Source organism: Danio aesculapii, chromosome 12 (assembly GCF_903798145.1).
Source record: "Danio aesculapii chromosome 12, fDanAes4.1, whole genome shotgun sequence".
Taxonomy (NCBI): domain Eukaryota; kingdom Metazoa; phylum Chordata; class Actinopteri; order Cypriniformes; family Danionidae; genus Danio; species Danio aesculapii.
Genome location: NC_079446.1, coordinates 43,285,638 through 43,310,637, shown reverse-complemented (window position 1 = coordinate 43,310,637; position 25,000 = coordinate 43,285,638). Strand labels below are relative to the sequence as shown.

At 36.6% G+C, this 25,000-nt stretch overlaps 1 protein-coding gene across 1 annotated transcript in view; it reads right to left on the bottom strand.

Moving 5' to 3' along the window:
• The window catches only part of tcerg1l (transcription elongation regulator 1 like), a 182,222-nt gene that overhangs the window by 123,230 nt on the left and 33,992 nt on the right, over nt 1-25,000 (bottom strand). Inside the window, 1 exon segment of the mRNA XM_056470142.1 lies at nt 6,768-6,944. Coding sequence (XP_056326117.1) covers nt 6,768-6,944 — 177 coding nt within the window.

Genomic DNA, 25,000 nt, shown 5'->3' with positions numbered 1-25,000 from the left:
TCAGAGTGATCCTAGTCTACTATAAATGGATCATTTTCTCCCTACTGTTTTTATCTTCGTTTTTAAGAATCCCCCCCTTCCACCCCATCTCCTCCTTTTCCTCCCTTTTCTAAAGGGGGAGCTCTCGAGACCTACCTGATCTCGGATCTCCTGATATGCTTATCGACCGGGCGGGAGCCCTGGGCTCAAATATCTCCGAGCTCAGGGTTCTCTCCCGGGACAGCATGCCAAACCTGCTTTATACGCCAAGCATATCTAAGTGGGAACTCTTGAAATATATAAGTAAAAGCTTCATATTCACATGTGATTCAATCAAAGACACTGTTTTGATCAGGAACGAGTCTTCTGCCCTCAGCTAAATGTACTTATTTAGCCTATGCAGCGAGCTAAACATTCAATTCAATTCACCTTTATTTGTATAGCGCTTTTACAATGTAGATTGTGTCAAAGCAGCTTCACATAAAAGGTCATAGTAAATTGGAACAGTGTAGTTCAGTTTTTAGTGTTTAAGTTCAGTTTTCAGTGTTTAAGTTTAGTTCAGTTTAGCTCAGTTCAATGTGGTTTAAAAATCACTACTGAGAGCCCAAACACTGAAGAGCAATAAACATAAATGGCTTCCGTAAGCACGCGTGAGACAGTGTAGCATTCTTCAAAGCTTTACTGATGTACCACTTGTAATAGTTCTTCCTTATTTTTCTTGTAAAACTGTAACAGAAACAGTAATAACATGAATATACATCCAGTGTCTTTGTACATACACGAATATGAGTATATTCCTACTTTTGCTTGTCAACAATCAAATAAAAGTGCTAACATCAACCAATGTAAACATAATATGCTTCTAAACTACATACTAGCATGCTATAGGCTAGCACATGGGAAGACAGGATTAGCTCCAGTTACTTTACTAACAAATCTACCGCACAGTAACACAAAAGGTTGTAATGTTGTTAAACAAAGCTCTAATATATGCATTGGCAAATTAATTCATATTGAACTTACAGATCATGCCTTATCAAGGGCAGAATACCAAACGGTAAGCAGAGACACAGCACGTAGGTCTTTTTACTGCAAGAGCTTGTACAAAATGGCTACTCTGTTTTCCTATTCACTTTTACTTGCTATATTTCTCAATTTGGCCACAAGATGGCAGTGTTCATTAAAAGAACAATTAGAGAGCCACTGCTTTCTAATTCAATAACACTTTTTACAGGACAAATTACTTAGAACTTTTGATTTAAATTCTCTTAATGCAGAAGAAAACATTAAAGGGCAGAATAATGAGACAAGTAATTATCCATACATCATTGAATCAATTAGTCAACAACACTGAGTTTACATGAACACCAATAATCTGATTTTAATATGATTTAGACAATACTAAAATTAAGAGTCTACCATGTAAACAGCCATTTTGATTAATTTAATCCGATTAAGGTCATGATAAAACTAAACAGAAATCGAATTACGACATGTGGAGTATTCCTGTTTTAGTGGCATTATTGAAGTGGAAAATCTTGGTGTAAATTCACTTTCTAGAAAGGAATATCATATGTGTACACAGTATTTAATAATGTCTAATTATTCATGGATTCAAATTACTAAGAAACATCTTAAATATTAAATCAATTACTCATACTATTGATTCAAACACATTGATTCATTCAGTAAAAACGCAAGTGACTCTAAGTGAGTTATTGAATCAGTTATTCATCCAATTAATTTAAACACAGAGATTCATTCAGTAATAAAGCTAGTGTCTAATAATGAGTCATTGAATCAATTGCTCATCCAATTCATTCCCACACAGTGATTCATTTAGTAACAAAATATATATGACTTTAGGTGAGTTATTGAATCAATTACTCATCCAATTCATTCCAACACAGTGATTCATTCATAACAAAACACATGATTTTAGGTGAGTCATTGAATCAGTTACTCATCCAATTCATTCCAACACAGTGATTCATTCAGTAATAAAGCAAATCATTATAAGTGAGTCACTGAATCAAAGACTCATCCAATTCATTCCAACACAGTGATTCATTCATTCTTTAATGCCATTAAATCAATTACTCATACAATTGATTCAAACAGATTGATTCATTCAGAAAAAAGCAAGTGACTATAAGTGAGTCACTGACTCAATTGCTCATCCAGTTCTTTCAAGCACAGTGATTACTTCAGTAAAGACCCAAGTGGCTTAATGAGTCACTGAATCATTCACTCATCCAAATATGTCAATGAATATTAAATCTTTCAGACAAAAAAAACTAAAAAATATTCACAAATCAAATAAAAAAGATTTATTTATCCTGATAATTTTGTCACTGTAGATACACTGTTGAGATGTGATATGACTGTGAAATAAATTACACTCTTTAATGGTACTGCATTACATTTAGCAGCTTGATAAACAGCACAGTGTGTTAATGAATAATAATGTCTACTAACTCTGTCTTGCATTAAGTTACAGCCTCTTTAAACGCAGTATCCGGAAAGAACTATAGAAGTCCATTATCGTCCCTTACACAAATTACATCGCAATCGTTCCTACATTAAGAATTAGAACGCAATTAGAAAGAATTATAATGTCGACTCTGATACAGTGGGCAGATGATGTAGACATGATCCAGTTTCACGGCATCAGACAAACGTGCATATACATCGTTATAGAGCTAAATTAAAAGCCCTTTGGGGTTTGCTGGCCTGTTTGCTTTAATGTTGCTTTAGAGGCCAGGCTAAAAGGAAGTAATTCCAGAGGAGGATTCCTGTCATCCATATGGGCCGTGTTGACAACCGCAGCCACATTTCCTATTGATTCACAGCAGAGAATTCATCCCTCACTCCCACATACAAGGCTGGAGGTGAAAAATACATACATTTGCTCATAAAATATATAGATCTGCACTGAGACTCATGTACACACTCTTACTGAAACACACACACATGGTTTTTCACCTCAGGCAATGTAGCCGCGAGAGGGGCCGAACAACAGAGGAAGGAAACAGTTAATCAATATGCATGAGAGATGGAGGAAAGGGGAAAGGAAAGACAGAAAATAAAAAGGATACGCTCTGTCTTTTTCGCCAAATGAACAGCCGTACCTTTCCTTTCGGTTCGGTCATTATGCACTGACCCTTGATTTAAACACGTCCACTTCAGCTCCTACTTTTGCGTCTTTAAGAGAAATGGGACTGTCACGGTAAAAACAACACCAAAACACACTCAGCAAGACGATGCGTGCTCAAGCAGCAACATTTCTCGTAATTGTTTGGGGAAGTCCAAACCAACAAGCATAAAAACTCTCAAATTTCCTTTCAAATCGAATAAATCCGCATCAAAGCACTGTGCGCAAACATGATAACTCATTTCTTTACCAAGATGCTCTGTAAAACCTTTCTTTTCATGCCTGCTGAGTTTAAAGTGAAGGGGAAAACGATGCACAGACTATTTCTGACAAGCCAGGACTAAAAACGGTTACATTTGCATAACCAAAGGCATTTGCAATTACAATTAACCAATTAGGACATCAGAAAGCTTTGTGAGAAAGCAGACCCTCATTATGAACCCAAGAATCGCACCAAGTGGGTCATGCAAAACAACACAGAGCAGGTTGGTTTTAACCTGTGCCAGATGAGGAGAAAAAAGCAAACAATGATGAGGAGAGAGTGTTAAAAACAAACTAAGAAAAAAAGTTTGGTCTGCTCTAAATAATAGATCATTCATTCATACAAATGAGTTCATAAAAATGAGTCATTGAATCATTCACTCGTTCGATTTGGTCAGCAACACTGATTTAGCTAGAAACTAAATGAGAGTAAAAGATTCATTTTCTCATGTGATTTATTTAAACACACTGTTTTGATCAGGGACGAAACAAGTAATTATCCTTACATACTACTGAATCAATTGATAAACAAAAATGATTAATTTAGGAACTAAACAAGCTAATGAATCATTAACTTAAGTTTTTACAAACAAGAGATTAAGTAACAATATAACTGTTCCTGAGTCATTGAATCCTTCAATCATCTAATTTTTTCCTCATTTATGGTGTGATTGAACAAGCATCCCTGTGAGTGAGTCATTGAATCATTTACTGATCAATTTAACACTAATTCATTGCATTTAGCTTAAAGATGCATAATGGTTCATTACATGGTACCCTTGTTCAAATATTGTCTTTGGGTGAGCAAAAAATATATATAAACACTGTGCATAAAATGCAAGTTACTCAACTTTAAAGGTGCTGTATGTATATTTTAAAGCACAAACATACAATAATACACTCACAGATATTTATAAACCGTGCAAAGTGAACTCGTTTATCTGAAAAACAATGCTAAAGTCAATTCTTCTCTTTTGAAAAAGTGTGTTCACTGCTAGAGTCACTGTCTTTCTTTTGGTCTCTATAACCTGCCCACTACTAGTTTACCCAGTTATATTTCAGCACCCCTGGTTGCCTTGTCAAAAAGAGCTGGCATATTTCATAGTCATGAAGGTTGTCTCAGTATATGCGATGCGCGGACAAAAATCCAACCCCCAGAAGATCCTCTAAAATGAGATGCAGATTCAGAGTTTTACAAATCCACATGCAGTGGTTTTTCATTTGCAAACAATACAAATATTACAAACGGAACCATTAGCTGAGCAGCTTACAGTGGAAGGCTCAATCATCAAGTAACCTGCATTTGTGTCAAGTCAACGTATTTTTACTCTGATCTGCAATACCTAATTCAACGAATGTGTCAATCCTACATACCGCACCTTTAAAGTACACAAAATCTAAATTAACCGTATTGATTTTATTAGCTCAGATTGCAAGTATTGTGCTAAACAGTTGAAAAAAAAAATGTTTACCCTTTGTAGTCTAAAATTGAAATCTGAAAATGCACTTCCTGTTGGTTTTCGGTTAAATTCTCAGATTACAGCTGCTTGAGGTATTGAGTGTAGCTAACATACTTAACCACACCCCCCAACTATCAGTTTTGACAACAAACAGAAAAGGTGAGGAAGAGGAGTCTGTTAGGTAGTAATAACTCTCCACAAACCCCTTTCTCCATCTTTCTATTCACTAAGCTTGATTGATCCACAAAACCACAGTTTTATCACATCACGTTACTAGAAAGTGTTCACTATTTTGTAAATAGCCGTTACGCCGAAACGTAATTAAGCTAAAGTGTCATATTTCAGAATGAAATGCCAACTTTACTACATACAATCAGCTCGCAGTAGAAGTAAACAAGCCACATCCACTATTTTCTCATTTAATATTTAGTTTCTCTCACAAATGTCACAATACGAAAAAAAAAACAGTTGCAGCCTCCTGTTCATGCGCACTTTAAAGTCATTCTGTATAATGCTTGATTGATTTACAAAACCACAATCGTATCATGTCACCGCACTAGAAAGTGTTCATTACTTTGAAAACAGCCAAAACGTAATTAAGCTGAAGTATCCCTCATCTTTCTGAATGAAATGCCTACTTTACTACAGTACATCCAATCAGCTTGCAGTAGAAGAAAAACAAGCCATGCCCACTGTTTTCTCATTTAATATTCTGTTTCATTAGGAACTATATCCCAATACTTTACGATGTCCAATCAGCTCGCAGTAGTAGTAAACAAGCCACGCCCACTGTTATTTCATTTAATATTCTGTTTTTCTAGGAACTGCATCACAATAATAAAAGAAAAACCTGCTGCAGCTCATGCTGACTTTAAAGTCAGTCTGTATAAGACATTCACTAAAAGGCTTGATTGATCCACAAAACCACAGTTTTACATTGTCAAGTTACTAAAAAGTCTTCACTATTTTGAAAACAGTCTTTACGCCAAAACGTAATTAAGCTGAAGTATCACTCATCTTTCTGTATGAAATGCCTACTTTACTACAGTACATCCAATCAGCTCGCAGTAGAAGAAAAACAAGCCATGCCTACTGTTTTCTCATTTAATATTACGTTTCTTTAGGAACTGCATTACAATACTTTACTATGTCCAATCAGCTCGCAGTAGAAGTAAACAAGCCACGCCCACCATATTCTCATTTAATCTTCTGTTTCTCTAGGAACTGCATCACAATACAAAAAAAAACCTGCTGCAGCTTTCAGTTCATGCAGACTTTAAAGTCATTCTGTATAAGACATTCACTATAATGCTTGATTGATCCACAAAACCACAGTTTTACAGTCACGTCACTAGAAAGTCTTCCCTATTTTGAAAACAACCTTTACGCCAAAATGTAATTAGTGTCACTCATCTTTCTGTATGAAATGCCTACTTTATCATCCAATCAGCTCGCAGTAGAAAAAACAAGCCACGCCCCCTGATTTCTCATTTAATATTCTGTTTCTCTAGGAATTGTCACAATACTTTACTACATCCAATCAGCTCGCAGTAGAAAAAAAGCCACGCCCCCCGTTTCTCATTTAATATTCCATTTCTCTGGGAATTGCGTCACAATTTAAAAAAAAAAAAGGTCACAGCTTCCAGTTCATTTGGACTTTAAAGTCTTTCTGTATAACACATTCACTATATCACACTTGATTGATCCACAAAATCAAAGTTTTACATTGTCATGCCACTAGAAAATGTTCACTATTTTGAAAACAGCCAGCGTAATTAGCTGAAGTGTCACTACTTTTAGTTACTCTCCCAAAACTGCAGTTATAGGGTCCTTTGGGACAATAGTGGTCCGCTGGGGAATTTTTTCCATGAGAGCAAGGACATTAATGAAAGCATTCTGTGCTGTTCTCCTACCTGCTTGAGGAGCCATCAGAAAGGGAAGCTTGATGGGCGAGAGCGAGAGCAGGTGGAGCGGGTGAGCAGAAGAGACAGATGGTCCCTGTGTCACGTCACAATCCATCGCCATCATGGCTTCTGCTGCCAGAGACATGCGTTTAGAACTTCCAACTCGCTTAATGGCCACGGGACAACCTGCAACGGAAAAAATAAAGATTGATAAAAGGAGTGCGCACTTTGTAGAATAATACCGTCCGCCACTTTCTTGCAAAATGTGCTCGTAAATGTTTATTTTGATGGGTGCACTTTATCTGGACTGGCGAAATAGTCTGAGTGTATTCAGTGTGGATGGGTTTAATGCATTTCTTTTTTCTCCCTTTAGAGAAGTTTGATGGGAAAAGATGATTGCGACTTCTGTTGAGTTAGAATGCACGACATTTTAGTTGTTAAAGCAGCTTTAATCATTTTTTTACAATGTGAAATCTGTCTGCATAACAGCACAAGTCAACGTGAAAGAGCTTTTGTGAAGCATTTGAAAGATAAGCGAGTGTTTCTCCGGCGTAAAACATGGAACACAAGCATAACATGTTATTATAAGAATGTAAATGGGTCAGTTTTGGCTTTAAATTAGACAGTTTTTCATTCATTCATTCATTTTCTTTTCGGCTTAATCCCTTTATTAATCTGGGGTCGCCACAGCGGAATGAACTGCCAACTTATCCAGCATGTTTTAGGCAGCGGACACCGAATTCACCTATACCACATGTTTTTGGACTGTGGGGGAAGCTGGAGCACCCGGAGGAATTCCATGCGAACACGGAGAGAACATGTAAACTCCACACAGAAATGCCAACTGACCCAGCCGAGGCGTGAAGCAATCATGCTACCCACTGCGCCACCGTGACGTCCACAAATTATCCAATAGGCTCTAATTATACACCATTGCAATGCACCACAGTTTACACTAACGTTATTTATTATCGTTTATCAGTTCACCAGTATTCTGTAGCATTCATTAGCAAACAGCTGTACTATACATTATACACTTTACTATAGTGTCGTTCAAAAACATATACTATAGTTTTTTTTCCATGTGGAAAACGTTATATCTTCCAGACATATACAGGAAACAAATGATAGCATACAAAAGTGTGGATCCATAGTCTACATTATTATTTTATCATATATATATATATGTATATATATATATAGTTAAAGTCAGAATTATAGCCCCCTTAGAATTTTTTTTCTTTTTTAAAATATTTCCCGAATGAAGTTTAACAGAGCAAGGAAATTTTCACAGTATGCCTGATAATATTTTTTATTCTGGAGAAAGTCTTATTTGTTTTATTTTCGTTAGAATAAAAGCAATTTTTTATTATTTTGACATAAATAAGGTCAAAATTATCAGTCCCTTTAAGCTCATTTTTATTTCGACAAACCATCGTTATACAATAACTTGCCTTATTACCCTAACCTGCCTAGTTAACCTAATTAACCTAGTTAAGCCTTTAAATGTCACTATAAGCTAGAAGTGTCTTGACAAATATCTAGTCAAATATTATTCACTGTCATCATGACTAAGATAAAATAAATCAGTTACTAGAAATGAGTTATTAAAACTATTATGTTTAGAAATGTGTTGAAAATTTTCCCTCCATAAAACAGAAATTGGGGGAAAAAAATAAACAGGAGGGCTAATAATTCAGGGGGGCTTATAATTCTGACTTCAACTAATATATGTTGCCATATATATATATATATATATATATATATATATATATATATATATATATATATATATATATATATATATATATATATATATGTGTGTGTGTGTGTATGAATTTTGTATACGTGTGGTAGTGTTTGTATCTGATTTTTAAATAACACATTAATATATAATACACATAGGCCTGTATATAACCATTATTAGTGTTGTCAAATGAATCATTCATTAATTCATTCTTCTTTATGGCTTAGTCCCTTTATTAATCTGTGGTCGCCACAGCGGAATGAACCGCCAACTTATCCAGCATATGTTTATGCAGCGGATGCCCTTCCAGCTGCAGCCCATCACTGGGAAACATCCATACACACTGATTCACACACATACACTATGGACAATTTAGCTTACCCAGTTCACCTATAGCACACGTTTTTGGACTTGTGGGGGAAATCGGAGCACCCGGAGGAAACCCACGCCAACACGGGCAGAACATGCAAACTCCACACAGAAAAGCCAACTGACCCAGCTGGGGCTTGATCTAGCGACCTTCTTGCTGTGAGGCGATCGTGCTACCGTGCGCTACCACTGCGCTACCATGACGCCTCAAATGAATCATTGCGTTAAAAAAAGTTTGTACACATGGATGTATTAAATGAATGTTTATTACATGCCGTCAATTCTTCTGTTTTTCAGCCGGTTTCTTGAACTTTTCCCCCTTTATGGGCAAAATCTTTTGGAGTCTATATAAGCTGTTGGGTATTTATCATTTTGGCTGATTTAAACAATTATACACAAAACACAAACATTTGTGTGATCTGATTGTGATTCCTATGTAGAAGAATCACTTCCTGCCCTCCATCTCAGAAAACAACTGATTAAAATCCTAATAAAAGTCATTTTTTCAAACTTTTTCCTGGATGAAAGTTGTTATAAGAAAGATCAAGGTCCAATAATGCAATCCAACAGCATAAATAAAGAGGAAAAATAAAACATGAATCACAAAATATGAAAAATTGCTAACTTACGGATATTTTTTACAGTGTGTATTGTTCCCACGTTTTTGTTAAGCTTTAATTGTCTGCCAAACATTTTCATGGGATTTTGCCTTTGAGTTTCTTCACAGTGAGTTTCTTCACAGCATACACAATCCTTCACACATTAACATCTCCTCAATGTGAGTGTGTGAACAAGCCAAACTCATAACTATACATTAGACGCATTAGAAGAGATGTGGTTTATAACTGAATTATGTGAAGTTATGCACACCACGCAAGCAAAGTCGATTTAATCCACATTACATTTCTGCATCTGGCTGATGCTTTTTTGGCGCAAATGTGTATAGATAATGTGGGTGAAGTTACAGGAAATTTGAGCTTTGCTAATAATAATGTGAGCTTGCAAAGAATCAATTCAAACCAGCTCTTTCAGTTCTTTATAATCGAGTTTATAATAATAATAATAATAATAATTTAGGGCGTCACCGTGGCACAGTGGGTAGTAAGATAATTGCAGCCAAGTTTTACATGGTTTACATGTATATACACTTACTGGCCACTTTATTAGGTACACCTGTCCAACTGCTCGTTAATGCAAATTTCTAATCTGCCAATTACATGGCAGCAACTCAATGCATTTAGGCATGTAGACAAGGTCAAGTTGATCTGCTGCAGTTCAAACCGAGCATCAGAATGGGGAAGAAAGGTGATTTAAGTGACTTTGAACATTGTATGGTGGTTGGTGCTAGATGGGCTGGTTTGAGTATTTCAGAAGTTGCTGATACTGGTATTTTCAACCATCTCTAGGGTTTACAGAGAATGGTCCGAAAAAGAGAAAATATCCATTGAGCAGAAGTTCTGTTGGCGTAAATGCCTTGTTGCTGCCAGAGGTCAGAGGAGAATGGCTAGACTGGTTTGAGCTGACAGTAACTCAAAAACCATTCGTTACATTTGAGGTCTGCAGAGGAGCATCTCTGAATGCATAACACATCCAATCCAATGGGCTACAGCAGCAGAGGACCACACCGGGTGCCACTCCTGTCAGCTAACAACAGGAAACTTAGGCTACAATTAACAGACTCACCAAAATTGCATAATAGAAGATTGGAGAAACGTTGCCTGAGTCTCGATTTCTGCTCCCACATTCAGATGGTAGGGTCAGAATTTGGCGTCAACAACATGAAAGCATGGATCCATCCTGCCTTGTATCAGCAGTATAGGTTGGTGGTGGTGGGGGGTGCAATGGTGTAGGGGGATATTTTCTTGCCACACTTTTGTACTACAACCAGGTACTAGTAAGATGTACCTAATAAAGTGGCTGGTGAGTGTATATTCATTCCTTCATTCATTATCATACAGTAGTTTATAGTTTTAGAAATAATTATTCCAGATCTTTTTGAGATAAAGGGAAAACAGAAAAAATAATCCTTAACCCACCAAACTTCCCTACCGTATATTCTCAAAACAATCCCTAAATAGTCACCTATAGATGAACTAACACACACATGTCCTCTTCTCATCGCCAGTGTTTTCGGTGTCTGCCTCCCCTGAGCGAGGAAAATGCTATTTAACGAAACCTTGAAGAGATCTTTGGAGTGAGCAGGCGGGGTGTTTCTTCCACGCTGAGCAGCTGAAACACTTTATCTAATGGTACTGAGTGGGCGGATCAGAGCCAACCAGAGCAGTTCCATGCACATGTAGCGCACTGGAAATCAGGCCACCGGGGAATATATCATATGGAGCCGATCCAGCACAACCACTCATGCCCATACTGGAGAACGCTTCATGTGAGGGAAAAACAACTGAGGGTTTGAGTCTGGGTAACATTTCAGATTGCAGCCTGCGATTTACATGTAAACCCAATTTACAGCGTAAATGTTTTGTTATAACAGTTAAGCTTTACACTGTAAAGAAAAACTGTAAAAAGGATGATTAAAAAAATGGCAGCTGTGGTTGCCAGAAATTTACTGTTAAAAATAGGGTAGAAACTGTATAATATACAGTTGAAGTCACAATTATTCGCCCTCCTGTGATTTCGTTTTTCTTGTTCAAATATTTCCCAAATGATGTTAAACCCCCCTGTCGTGTTCACATCGTTTTAACTGCTCTTATATTAGCACAAAAATCATTTTTCGCCACAAAATTGTTATTCAACATTCTTTAGCTGTGAACGATGTCTCAAAGTAGTGTTTAGTATGTATTTACAGAATTAGACATAAAATAACTATCACAGGGTCTGACCAAAGAAATTGAAATTTTAATCCATCTGAATGATTTATCAACCAGCAAAGCACAAACAAAATGCTATCCTTTCCTGTGTTCTGAGGGATCGAATTTTCAGTCCTTCAAGTGTACTAATATAGGGAATATTCACTGAGGGTATAGACGGTGACGAGGACACAGAACTAGCACTAGTTATACTTTGGTCATTTTTGAGCAAGATAATAACGGTCTAATATAATAAAATAATTGTTGCTTATCTAAAAGTGCTCCTGCTAGACTCAGAGATTGGCTGAACAGAGATTGACAGAAAAAAAGAAAGAAAGATTCCTTCTCTGTGCTTATTTCCAGAGAAATAAATAAATAAATAAATAAATAAATAAGAATAAAAATTGGAAAAAGAAAGAAAGAAAAAATAAAAAAAGACACACACAGATGGGTTCACATAACAGACACCTAGTCTGTGTGAAGATATGATACACTGTTTTATCAGGAAGTTGATTCACGTTGGAGGATCCAACACTCATGGCAATTCGTTACTGATTGATTTAGTGGCTAATCCATATGAATTTGTACGATCTTATTCATACAGTTTTGTACAATTTACTTATTCCCAATGACGATTAGGGGGGTGGGGTTGGGTGCCACGCCTCCTTTTGAAAATCATACAGTTTTGTACAACATAACTCATATGAATTTTGCCACTAAACTGACAAAACTTATTTATCAGGGGTTACCACAGCAGAATGAACCTGCACTGAAAAAAATTTATTCAAAGATGATTCCTTGGATGTACTCAGTTTTTTTTACGTTAAGTGGTTCTAAACAATTTATTTGGGCTGAATTTAAACAAACAAATTAAGTTGAACATTGCTCAATTTAATTTGTTTGTTTAAATTCAACACAAATAAATAGTTTGCTACAGTTTTGCATGCAACACTTTTTTCAGTGTGGAGGAAACCCACACGGGGAGAATACGCACTCCACACAGAAATGCCAACTGACCTTTTTGCTGGGAGTGCTAACCACTGAGCCACCCTGTAAAATTGCAATGTTAAAAAAAAAATTGTTTAATGGAAAGATTTTTTTAAACATAACAGATTTAATAACTTTGCCATGATGACAGTACATAATGTTGCACTAGCTATTTTGCAGGATAGTATTCAGCTTAAAGGCTTAACTAGCTTAATGAAGCAAGTCAGAAATAAGATTTTCTCCAGAAGAAAAATATACTACAGGAAATACTGTGAAACATGTTCAGTTAAACATCACTTACGAAATAATTAAAACAGTATGAGCAGGGCTAATTTTGCCTTCACACTGTAAAAAATCTTGGTGGCCTTAAAATTGTAAGCTAAATCAAATTAACCTTATGAGTCCATTGAACTTATATTATGTTAAACTGACTTAAAACAGCTTGTGTAACTTGTAAAATTAAGTTAGAACAATATTAACTTAGTTTAATAAGTTACAATGATTTAAAAACATATGCTGTCATCACTAATTGTTCATACAGTACAGTTGTACACAACAACACAACATTTTTTTTAAACTTTTTGTAACTAATTTAAAATGAGCCAAAACAACAACGTTCTTGATTTTTTTTGCGTCAACTTAAATGTTTTATGTTCAATCCACTTACAGTACATTTGTAAAAATTAATAAGCTAACTTAATTTGTCATGTTGTCCCATCACAAATCAATTGTGTGGAACCTAACTTTTTGTAAAAACATTTTTACAGTGTATATACCTTATAAATTGACTAATATAAAAAAATGCAGTAAATTTGGTTCACTCATTATTTTGTGAGCTGTAATCTAAAGCATTACCTCAGTCTGTCATCTGACAATGTATGGGGACTGTGGATTAAACTCCACTAACCTGGATAGTAGTGATAAATGTGTATCTAAGCGCTTCACTTAAACCCGCAGCCGCTGGAGATGAAGTGACAGGAGCACAGATCACATAAACAATGCAGCACTCATCAACAAGTGCTCTCTGCGGACACGCGTGAAGCAGAAACCTTGAATTATACATCTTTCGCATGAGAATAAAACCCTCAAACGTAACACAGGGTTCAGAAAAAGCAGTCATGTCATATATATATATATATATATATATATATAATCATCTTTCTTTCTTTTGTGGCTGGGCGCTGGATCTTGACAGCTTTAACAAAGAGAGAGAAACGCTATAAATACTGCGGTGGCCAAAGGCTGCAGGAATGAGGACATTTTCCTCCGTCTCAAGGGGAGCAATTATTGTTGTGCTCCTATGAAGTGTCCTCAAACATGTGCTTACAGTTTATGCTTTTACAAGTTACGTTTGAACCACAGCCTGAGTTTGTTTTGACATCTCAGACATGGACTACACTCTATATGCAGATCTACATGTCTCTTCAAGTTACAGTACGAGTCGTCTTGGGTTAACAAACGGTTTTGTTTTTGTTCCTGTATGCTGCTTTAACACTGGAACCACCAGAATTCTATACTAGATCCACAATAGTAGTTCTCATATAAGACGTCATATCGTCACGTCATATTTACATTTAAAGCTTCTATTGAGATGTTTAAATGAAGCTTTTTGTCAAATGTGTTAGTCAATCTTAATGGTAATATAGCAGTGAGGCTACAAGATGGTCTACAAGGTCTGCAACCAGTGCTTAATTTGAGCCTGATCTTGTCGGATCCTGTTCCAGAAAATGTCAGATATTCGTGTTTTGCATTACAGTATTTATTTTAAAAGATCCGGCATTAACTTTTGCATGTGTGAACACCTACGTGTGTGTGTGAGAGAGAGAGCGAGAGACAGAGAAGGCTGTGTGGATAGTACGCGCACACACACACACACACACACACACATGCGACGGTAGTCACCACACAGAAGTTAAAGCAAAAGTCACGTTAACCTATTGGCCCTCATCAATATTTTCAGCCAATCGGCTTTCTTATTTTTACAATCCCTCTTATTGGTTGGTGATAATTTTGCGCGCAGTGACCAACAAAAATAAATAATGGCATAGTGGCCTGCCTAGATAATATCTGTATTTTCAAAATGGCAAAGAGGCAGTCACGCATTTCATTTTTTAAATCACGTGTAAATCTGATAATGAGTCTGATCAAAAGAGATCTTGGGAAGATGAAACTGCACGAATGGATCAGGATAGCAGGAGACAGAAGCAAAGCGATCTCAAGTCAGCCAGAGAACATAACAAATGAGCTGACTGTGGGCTCTTCTTGAAGATTAGACATTATTAGAGTCATTTAATTAACATTTTCTCTTGGCACATAATAGTGAAGAGAACTGAATAGTGAGTGACGTTGAGCTTGCGAAATTCTGCCAGACTGCGAAAAGAGGCAGGATTATACAAGATGGTTAAGTATTTAAAAAAAAGGGCAATTGGTCATTCATTCATTTTCTTTTCGTCTTAGTCCCTTTATTAATCTGGGGTCGCCACAGCAGAATGAACTGCCCACTTATCCAGCAAGTTTTACACAGCGGATGCCCTTCCAGCTGCAACCCATCACTGGGAAACATCCACACACATTCATTGACGCACATACCCTATGCACAATTTAGCTTACCTAATTCACCTATAGTGCATGTCTCTGGACTGTGGGGGAAACCGGAGCACTCAGAGGAAACCCATGCGAACACAGGGAGAACATGCAAACTCCACACAGAAATGCCAACTGACCCAGCTGAGGCTTGAAACAGCGACCTTACTATGAGGCGTGTTACTTAAATGTGTGTGCTCTCTGAATGTGTGCCTCAGTTTTGCATTTCAGTGTAAAAGTGGATTGACGGAAGTTGCCGGAAGAAGAGCTTTCAATAGTAGTTGATTTTAACATTTTACGTCTCATTTTACGTCTCATCCGGTTTAACAGCTCATCCGTCTTCTCATCCAAGGTCCTGACTCCCTGTGGTTATTCAAAACCGGGTGTCCTAGCCAAATACCCTTCATTGGCCCTTACCTATCATAGCCTCCCAATCATCCCCTCAAATGAATTGACACTATATCACGGTCTCTACACTCTACATATAAATGGTCTGTGGTGAGGTCACTGGCACCATTGTCCTGTGGCTGCCGTTGGATCATCCAAGTGGATGCTGCACACTGGTGGAGGTGTGGAGAGACCCCACTCATGTTACCCACTGCGCCACCCTAATGCCCCAGCGATTGGTCCATATTTTACATTTTTATACAGAGGTCATGATTTGATCTTCGATCGCTCTCACACTGTCACGTGATGTGATTTCACAGGTCAGAGTTCACCAAGCTTGAACTTTGCACCACATCAAACTGTGAAACTTGACGCTCCAGCTTGCGTTTCCAGTTACATTGACATGCGTATGAATGGAAGTCTATCGGGCGAAAAAACCAGTGTGACCTTCATTCTAAAACAAACTAGTGGAAAGTAAAGTACAGTAGCAGAAAAATGTCAGAATTCTCCAGTGATGGACCCATGCATGCTGGACTTTGACACTGGACAAATGAAACTGGAGAAAGTGTGAAAAGAGTTTTAAGAAAAAGTCACATACTTTCAAGATAGCTTATTTTCTGAAAGTCCACAAGGCCAAAAGTGCCAATAGTTGCAGAAACACCCCTATATATGTGTGTGTGTCTCCATGTATGTATGTGTGTGTGTGTCCGAGTGTGACGTGTTTCAAGCAATCTCTCCCAGTCTCTCTCAGGGGGTCTCGTTCAGAGAAATTGAGCAGAAAGATTCAGGCCAAGACAAGGCTAAATGTAGCGGGAGTGTTGAGCCGTCTGTCCTGCTGTGGAGCTGAAATGGCGAGTGATTGCACTTATGAAACTTTCGGCCACTTACGTGTGCTTCAGACGACACTGCCATCATCTCGTTTGACAGAGAGCCTCAGTGTCTCTCATACACTGCTGTCCTCCCTCTGTTCCCTCATTTACCTGGTTAACAAAACAGCTACTTCACAGCCTGAAAAAAAGGCTGAATTATGCTGTCTGTGTCTCTCCAGACTCCTCCAGTAAGATAATAGTGCTGAGCACCTCTTTTCGGTGTAAAAGTGGATTGACGGAAGTTACTGGATGAAGAGCTTTCAATGGTAATTGATGAAGTTTGCTGAGTGTGAAGTTTTGGCGGGAACACAACAATTTTGGTAAAGATGGTTTCAAAGTCAAGATGAAATCAAAACACAGTTTACTTCCATAATAGGAATGTTTACAGGTAAATGTGTGTGCTTTATGAACATGCTCATTTTTGCATTTCAGTGTAAAAGTGGATAGGCGGAAGTTGCCAGAAGAAGAGTTTTCAATGGTATTTAATGAGGTTTCCTGAGTGTGAAGTTTTGGCGGGAATGCGACAATTTTGGTAAACATGGTCTCGAAGTCAAGATGACATCAAAAAACAGGGTTTGTTTACTTCCATAAAGGAAATGTTAACCAGTAAATGTGTGTGCTCTCTGAATGTGTGCCTCAGTTTTGCATTTCAGTGTAAAAGTGGATTGACGGAAGTTGCCGGAAGAAGAGTTTTCAATGGTGTTTAATGAGGTTTCCTGAGTGTGAAGTTTTGGCGGGAATGCTACAATTTTGGTAAACATGGTCTCGAAGTCAAGATGACATCAAAAAACAGGGTTTGTTTACCAGTAAATGTGTGTGATCTCTGAATGTGTGCCTCAGTTTTGCATTTCAGTGTAAAAGTGGATTGACGGAAGTTGCTGGATGAAGAGCTTTTAATGGTAATTGATGAAGTTTGCTGAGTGTGAAGTTTTGGCGGGAACACAACAATTTTGTTAAAGATGGTATCAAAGTCAAGATGAAATCAAAACAGAGTTTACTTCCATAATAGGAATGTTTACAGGTAAATGTGTGTGCTTTATGAACATGCTCATTTTTGCATTTCAGTGTAAAAGTGGATAGGCGGAAGTTGCCAAAAGAAGAGTTTTCAATGGTATTTAATGAGGTTTCCTGAGTGTGAAGTTTTGGCGGGAATGCGACAATTTTGGTAAACATGGTTTCAAAGTCAAGATGACATCAAAAAACAGGGTTTGTTTACTTCCATAAAGGAAATGTTAACCAGTAAATGTGTGTGCTCTCTGAATGTGTGCCTCAGTTTTGCATTTCAGTGTAAAAGTGGATTGACGGAAGTTGCCGGAAGAAGAGCTTTCAATAGTAGTTGATTTTAACATTTTACGTCTCATCCAGTTTAACATCTCATCCGTCTTCTCATCCAAGGTCCTGACTCTCTGTGGTTATTCAAAACTGGGGGTCCTAGCCAAATCCCCTCCATTGGCCCTTACCTATCATGGCCTCCCAATCATCCCCTCAAGTGAATTGGCTCTATATCACTGTCTCTCCACTCTACCTATAAATGGTATGTGGTGAGGTCACTGGCACCATTGTCCTGTGGCTCCCGTTGGATCATCCAAGTGGATGCTGCACACTGGTGGAGGTGTGGAGAGACCCCACTCGTGTTACCCACTGCGCCACCCTAGAAGTGGATTGACAGAAGTTGCCAGAAGAGCTTTCATCGGTGATTAAGTTTGTTGAGTGTAAAGTTTTGAAGTCAAGATGACATCAAAAAAAGTGTTTGTCTACTTGTTAGAGGTAAATGTGTATGCTTTCTGAATGTGTGCCTCGTTTTGGTGTAAAAGTGGATTGACGGCAGGGGCCATAGGGAGCACCAGCATTTCCTGGTGGTCTGATTGTTAATCTGGCATACTACAGTGATTCTGGCCTGAGCCTGAATATGAGTATCTTGAAAAATAACCACTATTATTTACTGTCATCATGGCAAAGATAAAAAAAATCAGTTATTAAAACTATTATGATTGTAAATGTGTTGAAAAAAAATCCTATTTATGTTAAAAAGAAATTGGGGGGGAAATATAGAGGGGGGCTAATAATTCAGACTTCAACTGTACATACATGGGTTGCTTCAAATCTAATACCTTTTTCTTTTTCTACCTCTAAAATGACTCCGATCAGCCGAATGATTAGGTCACAAAATAAACCTCTCTGTCATACACCTCTGATTAGAGTTCTAATAACAGTAATGCTAGGGAATGTAATAACTGTCATTGAACTCGCTGCTCACTCCTCTGCTTCCTCTGACAGATCTCAATTTTTCCATTGACAGAGGCTTAATAATCCCTCAGAGACTGCATACAGTTGTTTATCTAACAGTGACCTTTTGTAAATATATATACATTTTTAATTTTGAACACGTATGTTCATCAACATCAACATATGACATATAAATCTAAATATTGGTTTATCAGTACACAAAGGCAATATGGATCTCATCTCCAGCTTTTCAGATGTTCCAGCCCAGCTTTTTCAATCCGTCTATGGCACTTAGGTTGCTTTTTGAATATTTCAAATTAAAATGGAGTCAGCTTTTGGGGTCGAGGTGGAGGTTTGAACTCTGCTGGAATATGAGCAGGTGCCACAATGTGCTCATTAGACGTTATGTCAGTTGGCTGATTTGTTTTAATGGGGGCACTTAAATATCACACCAAATGAAGCTCTCTTTTCATTGCATTATCCATCCAGTGATTGTTTTCTCTGTCACTGTACAGTTAAAGTACTTAGATATTTTGTCTGTCTGTATTTCTGTTTGTATTTTGTTGTCAGACATTGTTCATCCATCACTTCTTACCTCCATTCATCTATCTATCCATCCATCCATCCATCCATCCATCCATCCATTGTTCTATATATCTATCATTCCATCTGGTCATGTATCCATTCATCCATCTGTCTAAATCTGTCATGTCATCTTTTTATCCATCATCCATCTATTGTTCCATATATCTATCAATCCATCTGTTTATCCATCCATCCATCCATCAATCATCCATCTTAATATCTATCATTCCATTTGTTTGTTTATCTATCCATCCGTCCATCCATCATTGATTTAAATACCAATCATTCCATTTGTTCATCCATCCATCCATCCATCCATCCATCCATCCATCCATCCATCCATCCATCCATCCATCCATCCATCCATCCATCCATCCATCCATCCATCCATCCATCCATCCATCCATCCATCCATCCATCATCCATCTTAATATCTATCATTCCATTTGTTTGCTTATCTATCCATCCGTCCATCCATCATCCATCTAAATACCAATCATTCCATTTGTTCGTTCGTTCATCCATCCATCCATCCATAAATATATATATATATATATATATATATATATATATATATATATATATATATATATATATTTTTTTTTTTATTTCACATAATTTTCAGAGCTCAAAATGAAGGATTTCCAAATTTATCTCTGACCACACCAAACATAAACAATCAATTATTTCTTAGGCACACATTTTAAATGTCATACTACTATACTTTTTATTTAACAAAACATATGCACAGTAATTTGTCCCAGATCACCAGTTAACTACACATAAATCTCCCATTAAAGCAATGTTATTGGAAACAAATGATAATTAAACCATATTAACGCAAAAGAAAGAAGGTAAAATACATACCGTGTGTGATAATGAAAGGATGATAACACACACACGGGTATGTATATATGTGTGTATATGTGTGTGTGTATATATATATGTATGTGTATATATATATATATATATATATATATATATATATATATATATATGTATGTATGTGTATATATATATGTATGTATGTATGTATGTATATATATATATATATATATATATATATATATATATATATATATATATATATATATTCCATTTGTTCATTTATCCATCTATCCATCTATATATCTATCATTCCATTTGTTTATTTATACATCTATCCATCGTTCTATATATCTATAATTCTATCTGTTCATTCATCCATCCATCTGTCTATCCATCATTCCATCTATCCTTACATCCATCCTTAAATTCATTGTTCTATATGTCTTTTATTCAATCTGTTCATTCATTTGTCCATCCATCATTATTTCCTTCCTTCCTTCCTACTTCCATTAATCATTTTATATGCCATTTTATCTGCCATTCCATCCAAACATCCAACCGTCTTTTCTCTTTCTTTCTTTCTTTCTTTCTTTCTTTCTTTCTTTCTTTCTTTCTTTCTTTCTTTCTTTCTTTCTTTCTTTCTTTCTTTCTTTCTTTCTTTCTTTCTTTCTTTTCACTTCCTTCTTTTTTTCTTTCTTTCTTTTCACTTCCTTCTTTTTTTCTTTCTTTCTTTTCACTTCCTTCTTTCTTTCTTTCTTTCTTTCTTTCTTTCTTTCTTTCTTTTCACTTCCTTCTTTCATTCTTTCCATTCATTAGTCTATCATTCATCAGTCCACAATCTAAAAGTCACAAATCTGTTATAAAGTCAAACTGAACAGAATCTCACCAAATTGTTTCACATAAATCAAGAATTGCTCCATCCGTCTATTTTTACTCTCAAGTAAAGGTTTTAAGGAAAACATCTGTTGGTGTACTGCAATTAAACCATTAAGAACTCCATTATGTCTCTTGGGCTACAAAAGAGCAAACTACAACCAATTTAATTCCTATGGGCTTGGCTGACATGCAATATGGTTTGCCAATATGGGTTGTTTAAGACACTCAACAGATTGTGCCCTTAAAATGCCCTATAAAACTCTTTTATAGACTCCAACCTCGCTGAAAGTCACTTTCGTTATAGTTTAAGACCCTGGAAAATCACAAACAGAAATGTTGAGGTCCACATTGAGTAATTAGTATTCACAGATAGTCTGCAGCGAAAGCGGATCAGACAAATCAATGTTTCTTATTTCAAATAGGGAAGGATTGTGTTTGAACTTGTTGGAGTCATTTGTGACTATTGCTCTGCTGTGGATCCTTCAACACAGCTAAAATAAGCACACAGTTTCTTACACATTTCAGTGTTCTAGTTAAGTCATCTTTATGATGCTTTATATAATGTAGATTCACTTTAAGGATTGTTCGTTCATTCATTATTATTTGGCTTTGTCCCTTATTTATCAGGGATCGCCACAGCGGAATGAACCGCCAACTATTCCGACATATGTTTTACGCAGCGGACGTCCTTCCAGCCTCGACCCAGTCTCCCTCCAGCCTCAACACACACACACTTATACACTATTGCTAATTTAGCCTACCCAATTCAGCTATAGTGCATGTCTTTAGACTGTGGGGTAAACTGGAGCACCCAGAGGAAACCCACGCCAACACGGGGAGAACATGCTAACTATACACAAAAATGCTAACTGGCCCAGCAGGGACTCGAATAAGCAACCTTTTGCTAATAGCAACAGTGCTAATAACTGAGCCACCGTGCCGCTGACTTTAAATATTATTAGGTGAATAATAAAAGTCAGATAACAATTTGTCATAATTGAAAACAGAACCAGGCAATATTAAATATTAAGCAAACTTTCAATTTGATAAACATTGAACCCTTTGTTGATTACCGTAAAGTCTTGAAATACTAAAGTTACTTGAGTTATGTCAGTTCCAGAACTACTCTTGAGCGTAAGTTCAGTAAACCCAGAGTGTTAAGCATGAGCACACAATACATTCTCAACATAATTCAAATTCACCATGAAAAATCCCAAAAAGCAGCATGTCAGACCTCTGTTATCATTGTCGTCTTGTTTCATGGAGAGTTATATTCTTAGTGATCATCACCCCCTATTGGTAGTTTTTAATCTTAATCTTAAATTGTTGGTTAACACTTTTTTTCACCATCATTAGGATATTAACTGTTTATTAGCATTTATATAGTATGATCTTATTTTCAGCCCTAATAATACCCAATATTTAAACCCAACTACAACTACCATAGTAACTATTAACAAGCAAATAATTTATTGATCTAAACCTCTTAGTTATTGGTTGTTAACAGCATGAATTGCACATTAAATAATGTGACCAATATATTATTTTTAGTTTTATCTAATTAATATTGTGAACAATAATGTTACACTCTAAAATGCTTTGTTGCATTAACCCAACATTGGGTTAATTTTTAAAATTAAATTTAAATTAATTTTTCAACCCACCTGTTGGGTTTGTCCATATTTGACCTAATGTTGGGTTAAAACAACCAATTTTTTATAGTGCTTGTTTGTTAGATTCTTATTATACATTAAATGAAAGATTAATTGAACAAAAATCATTCTGTGGTGTATATACAGTATATATTTAATGGTTGGTGGAGTTTGTCACATATATACAAAAATTTTGTAAGCGATACGTTTAATATGAAGTGTCTTTTTACCAAAAAAATAATGCAAATACACCTTGTGAGATAAAAAAATAAATAACTGACATTGATTCAATCATGCATTCATTTTTCTTCGGCTTAGTCTCTTTATTCATCAGGGAATGCGGAAGGAAACACCAACTTATCCAGCATAGGTTTTACACAGCGGCTACTCTTCCAGCTGCAACCCAGTACTAGGAAACACCCATAGACTCCCACATCTCATTCTCTATGGCCAATTTAGTTTATTCAATTCACCTATAGCACATGCTTTTGGACTGTGGGGGAAACCGATGCACCTGGAGGAAACCCACACCAACACAGGAAGAACATGCAAAATCCACACAGAAATGTCAAATGGCCCAGCCGGGACTCGAATCAGCGACCTTCTTGCTGTGAGGCGACAGTGCTAACCACAGAGCCACTGTGCTGCCGCAACAAATCACAGTACAAACTAATTTTATTTAAAAGTAGCATTTAAGTACATATATGAAAAAACAGACACACACACACACACACCTAAATAGGTCAGAGGTGAAATCTGAGTTATCTTCAGTTGCTGGGGCTGCATATACTGAAAGAATAACTGGTTACATTTCCTTAAACTTACCCGGTTATGTCACATAACCTGCTCTCTGGGCTGAAAATACCTCACAGGCTAGAATGGATTAATGGTTTCAGCTTCCTAATTTGATCAAACCATTTTTCAAATTGTCATTCTTGGTCGTGGCACAAAACAAAAGCATGAAAAGTTTCATGTGAAGGTGTTTAAATGCTCATTAAAGCTCCCATGAGAGCTTCAGCGTGATCCATTCAAGGTGGGCCAAAACGCTTGAGCGCACACTTCTAAATCGCCTGCTCAACTTTTAAACTCTATTTTCCAGAAGCTGCGTATTTCTTGACAAGGCAACCAGAGTGACTTTTCACGTTCCATTAGGTCCTGTCAATAAGACCGGGCTAAAATTCATGAAGATGAAAAATGAGATTTCGGAGCAGGTCTGTGAAGCAGAGGAATGGTGGGTTAAAGTAAAAATGACTTTTTGGCCTAGAAACCACACTGTAGAACGTGAAAATGCACACAACTGAATGAGCTGCTCTCAGGAAAACCCTCAGGAAGCATTTCAACGCTTCCACCTATTAGATGATAAATGAATGACCCCGAGCGAGCTAAAATAAAGCCTGAACTAGTTTGGTTGCCTAAAACGACATTTTGTTTCTTTCATCAACTTCATATTCATGAATTGCTACAAAACTCACATCACATTTGGACTGATTGCTTAGTTTCAGGGAAAAATTCTAGAACCAAATAAATTATGCTGTTCAGCCTTAAAATGTGTACAAAATCACCTGTTTTGTCATGATTTTAGACATTATGCTAAAGAATCATTCAAACACTAGCCCTGAAGTGATATTTGTGTTTGAATGATTCTCTAGCATAATGTCTATTTGTATATGTGTGTGTGTGTGTGTGTGTGTGTGTGTGTGTGTGTGTGTGTGTGTGTGTGTATGTATGTATGTATGTATGTATGTATATATATATATATATATATATATATATATATGTATATGTATATATATATATATGTATATGTATATGTATATATATATATATATGTATATGTATATGTATATATATATATATATGTATATGTATATATATATATATATATATATATATATATATATATATATATATATATATATATATATATGTGTGTATATATACACTGGCGATCAAAATTAGAGAACAATTTATAAATAATTGAACAATTCTGAAATAACGTCATCTTCACTGCTCAACAGTTGAAGGAGTTTTTGTCCCGTCTATACCATGCTACCAGAACACCTTTTCCACAAAATAACTAAGGCATTTCAACAAAAAACATTATTTTGCAGAAAACACACTGATCAAAATTAGAGAACACTTTCAGATACCTCCCAGTTATTGGTGTTAATCTGGCACCTGGTGCTAATTTCACCGATTATCTGTCAACCCCTGTTTAACTGGCAGCCTAACTTTCAGTTTCACTGACTCTGCAAGATGGTGGGCCATTCTAAAGTGACTGAAAGCCTCCGGCAGCAGGTTGTCCAGATGAAAGCCAAAGGGATGA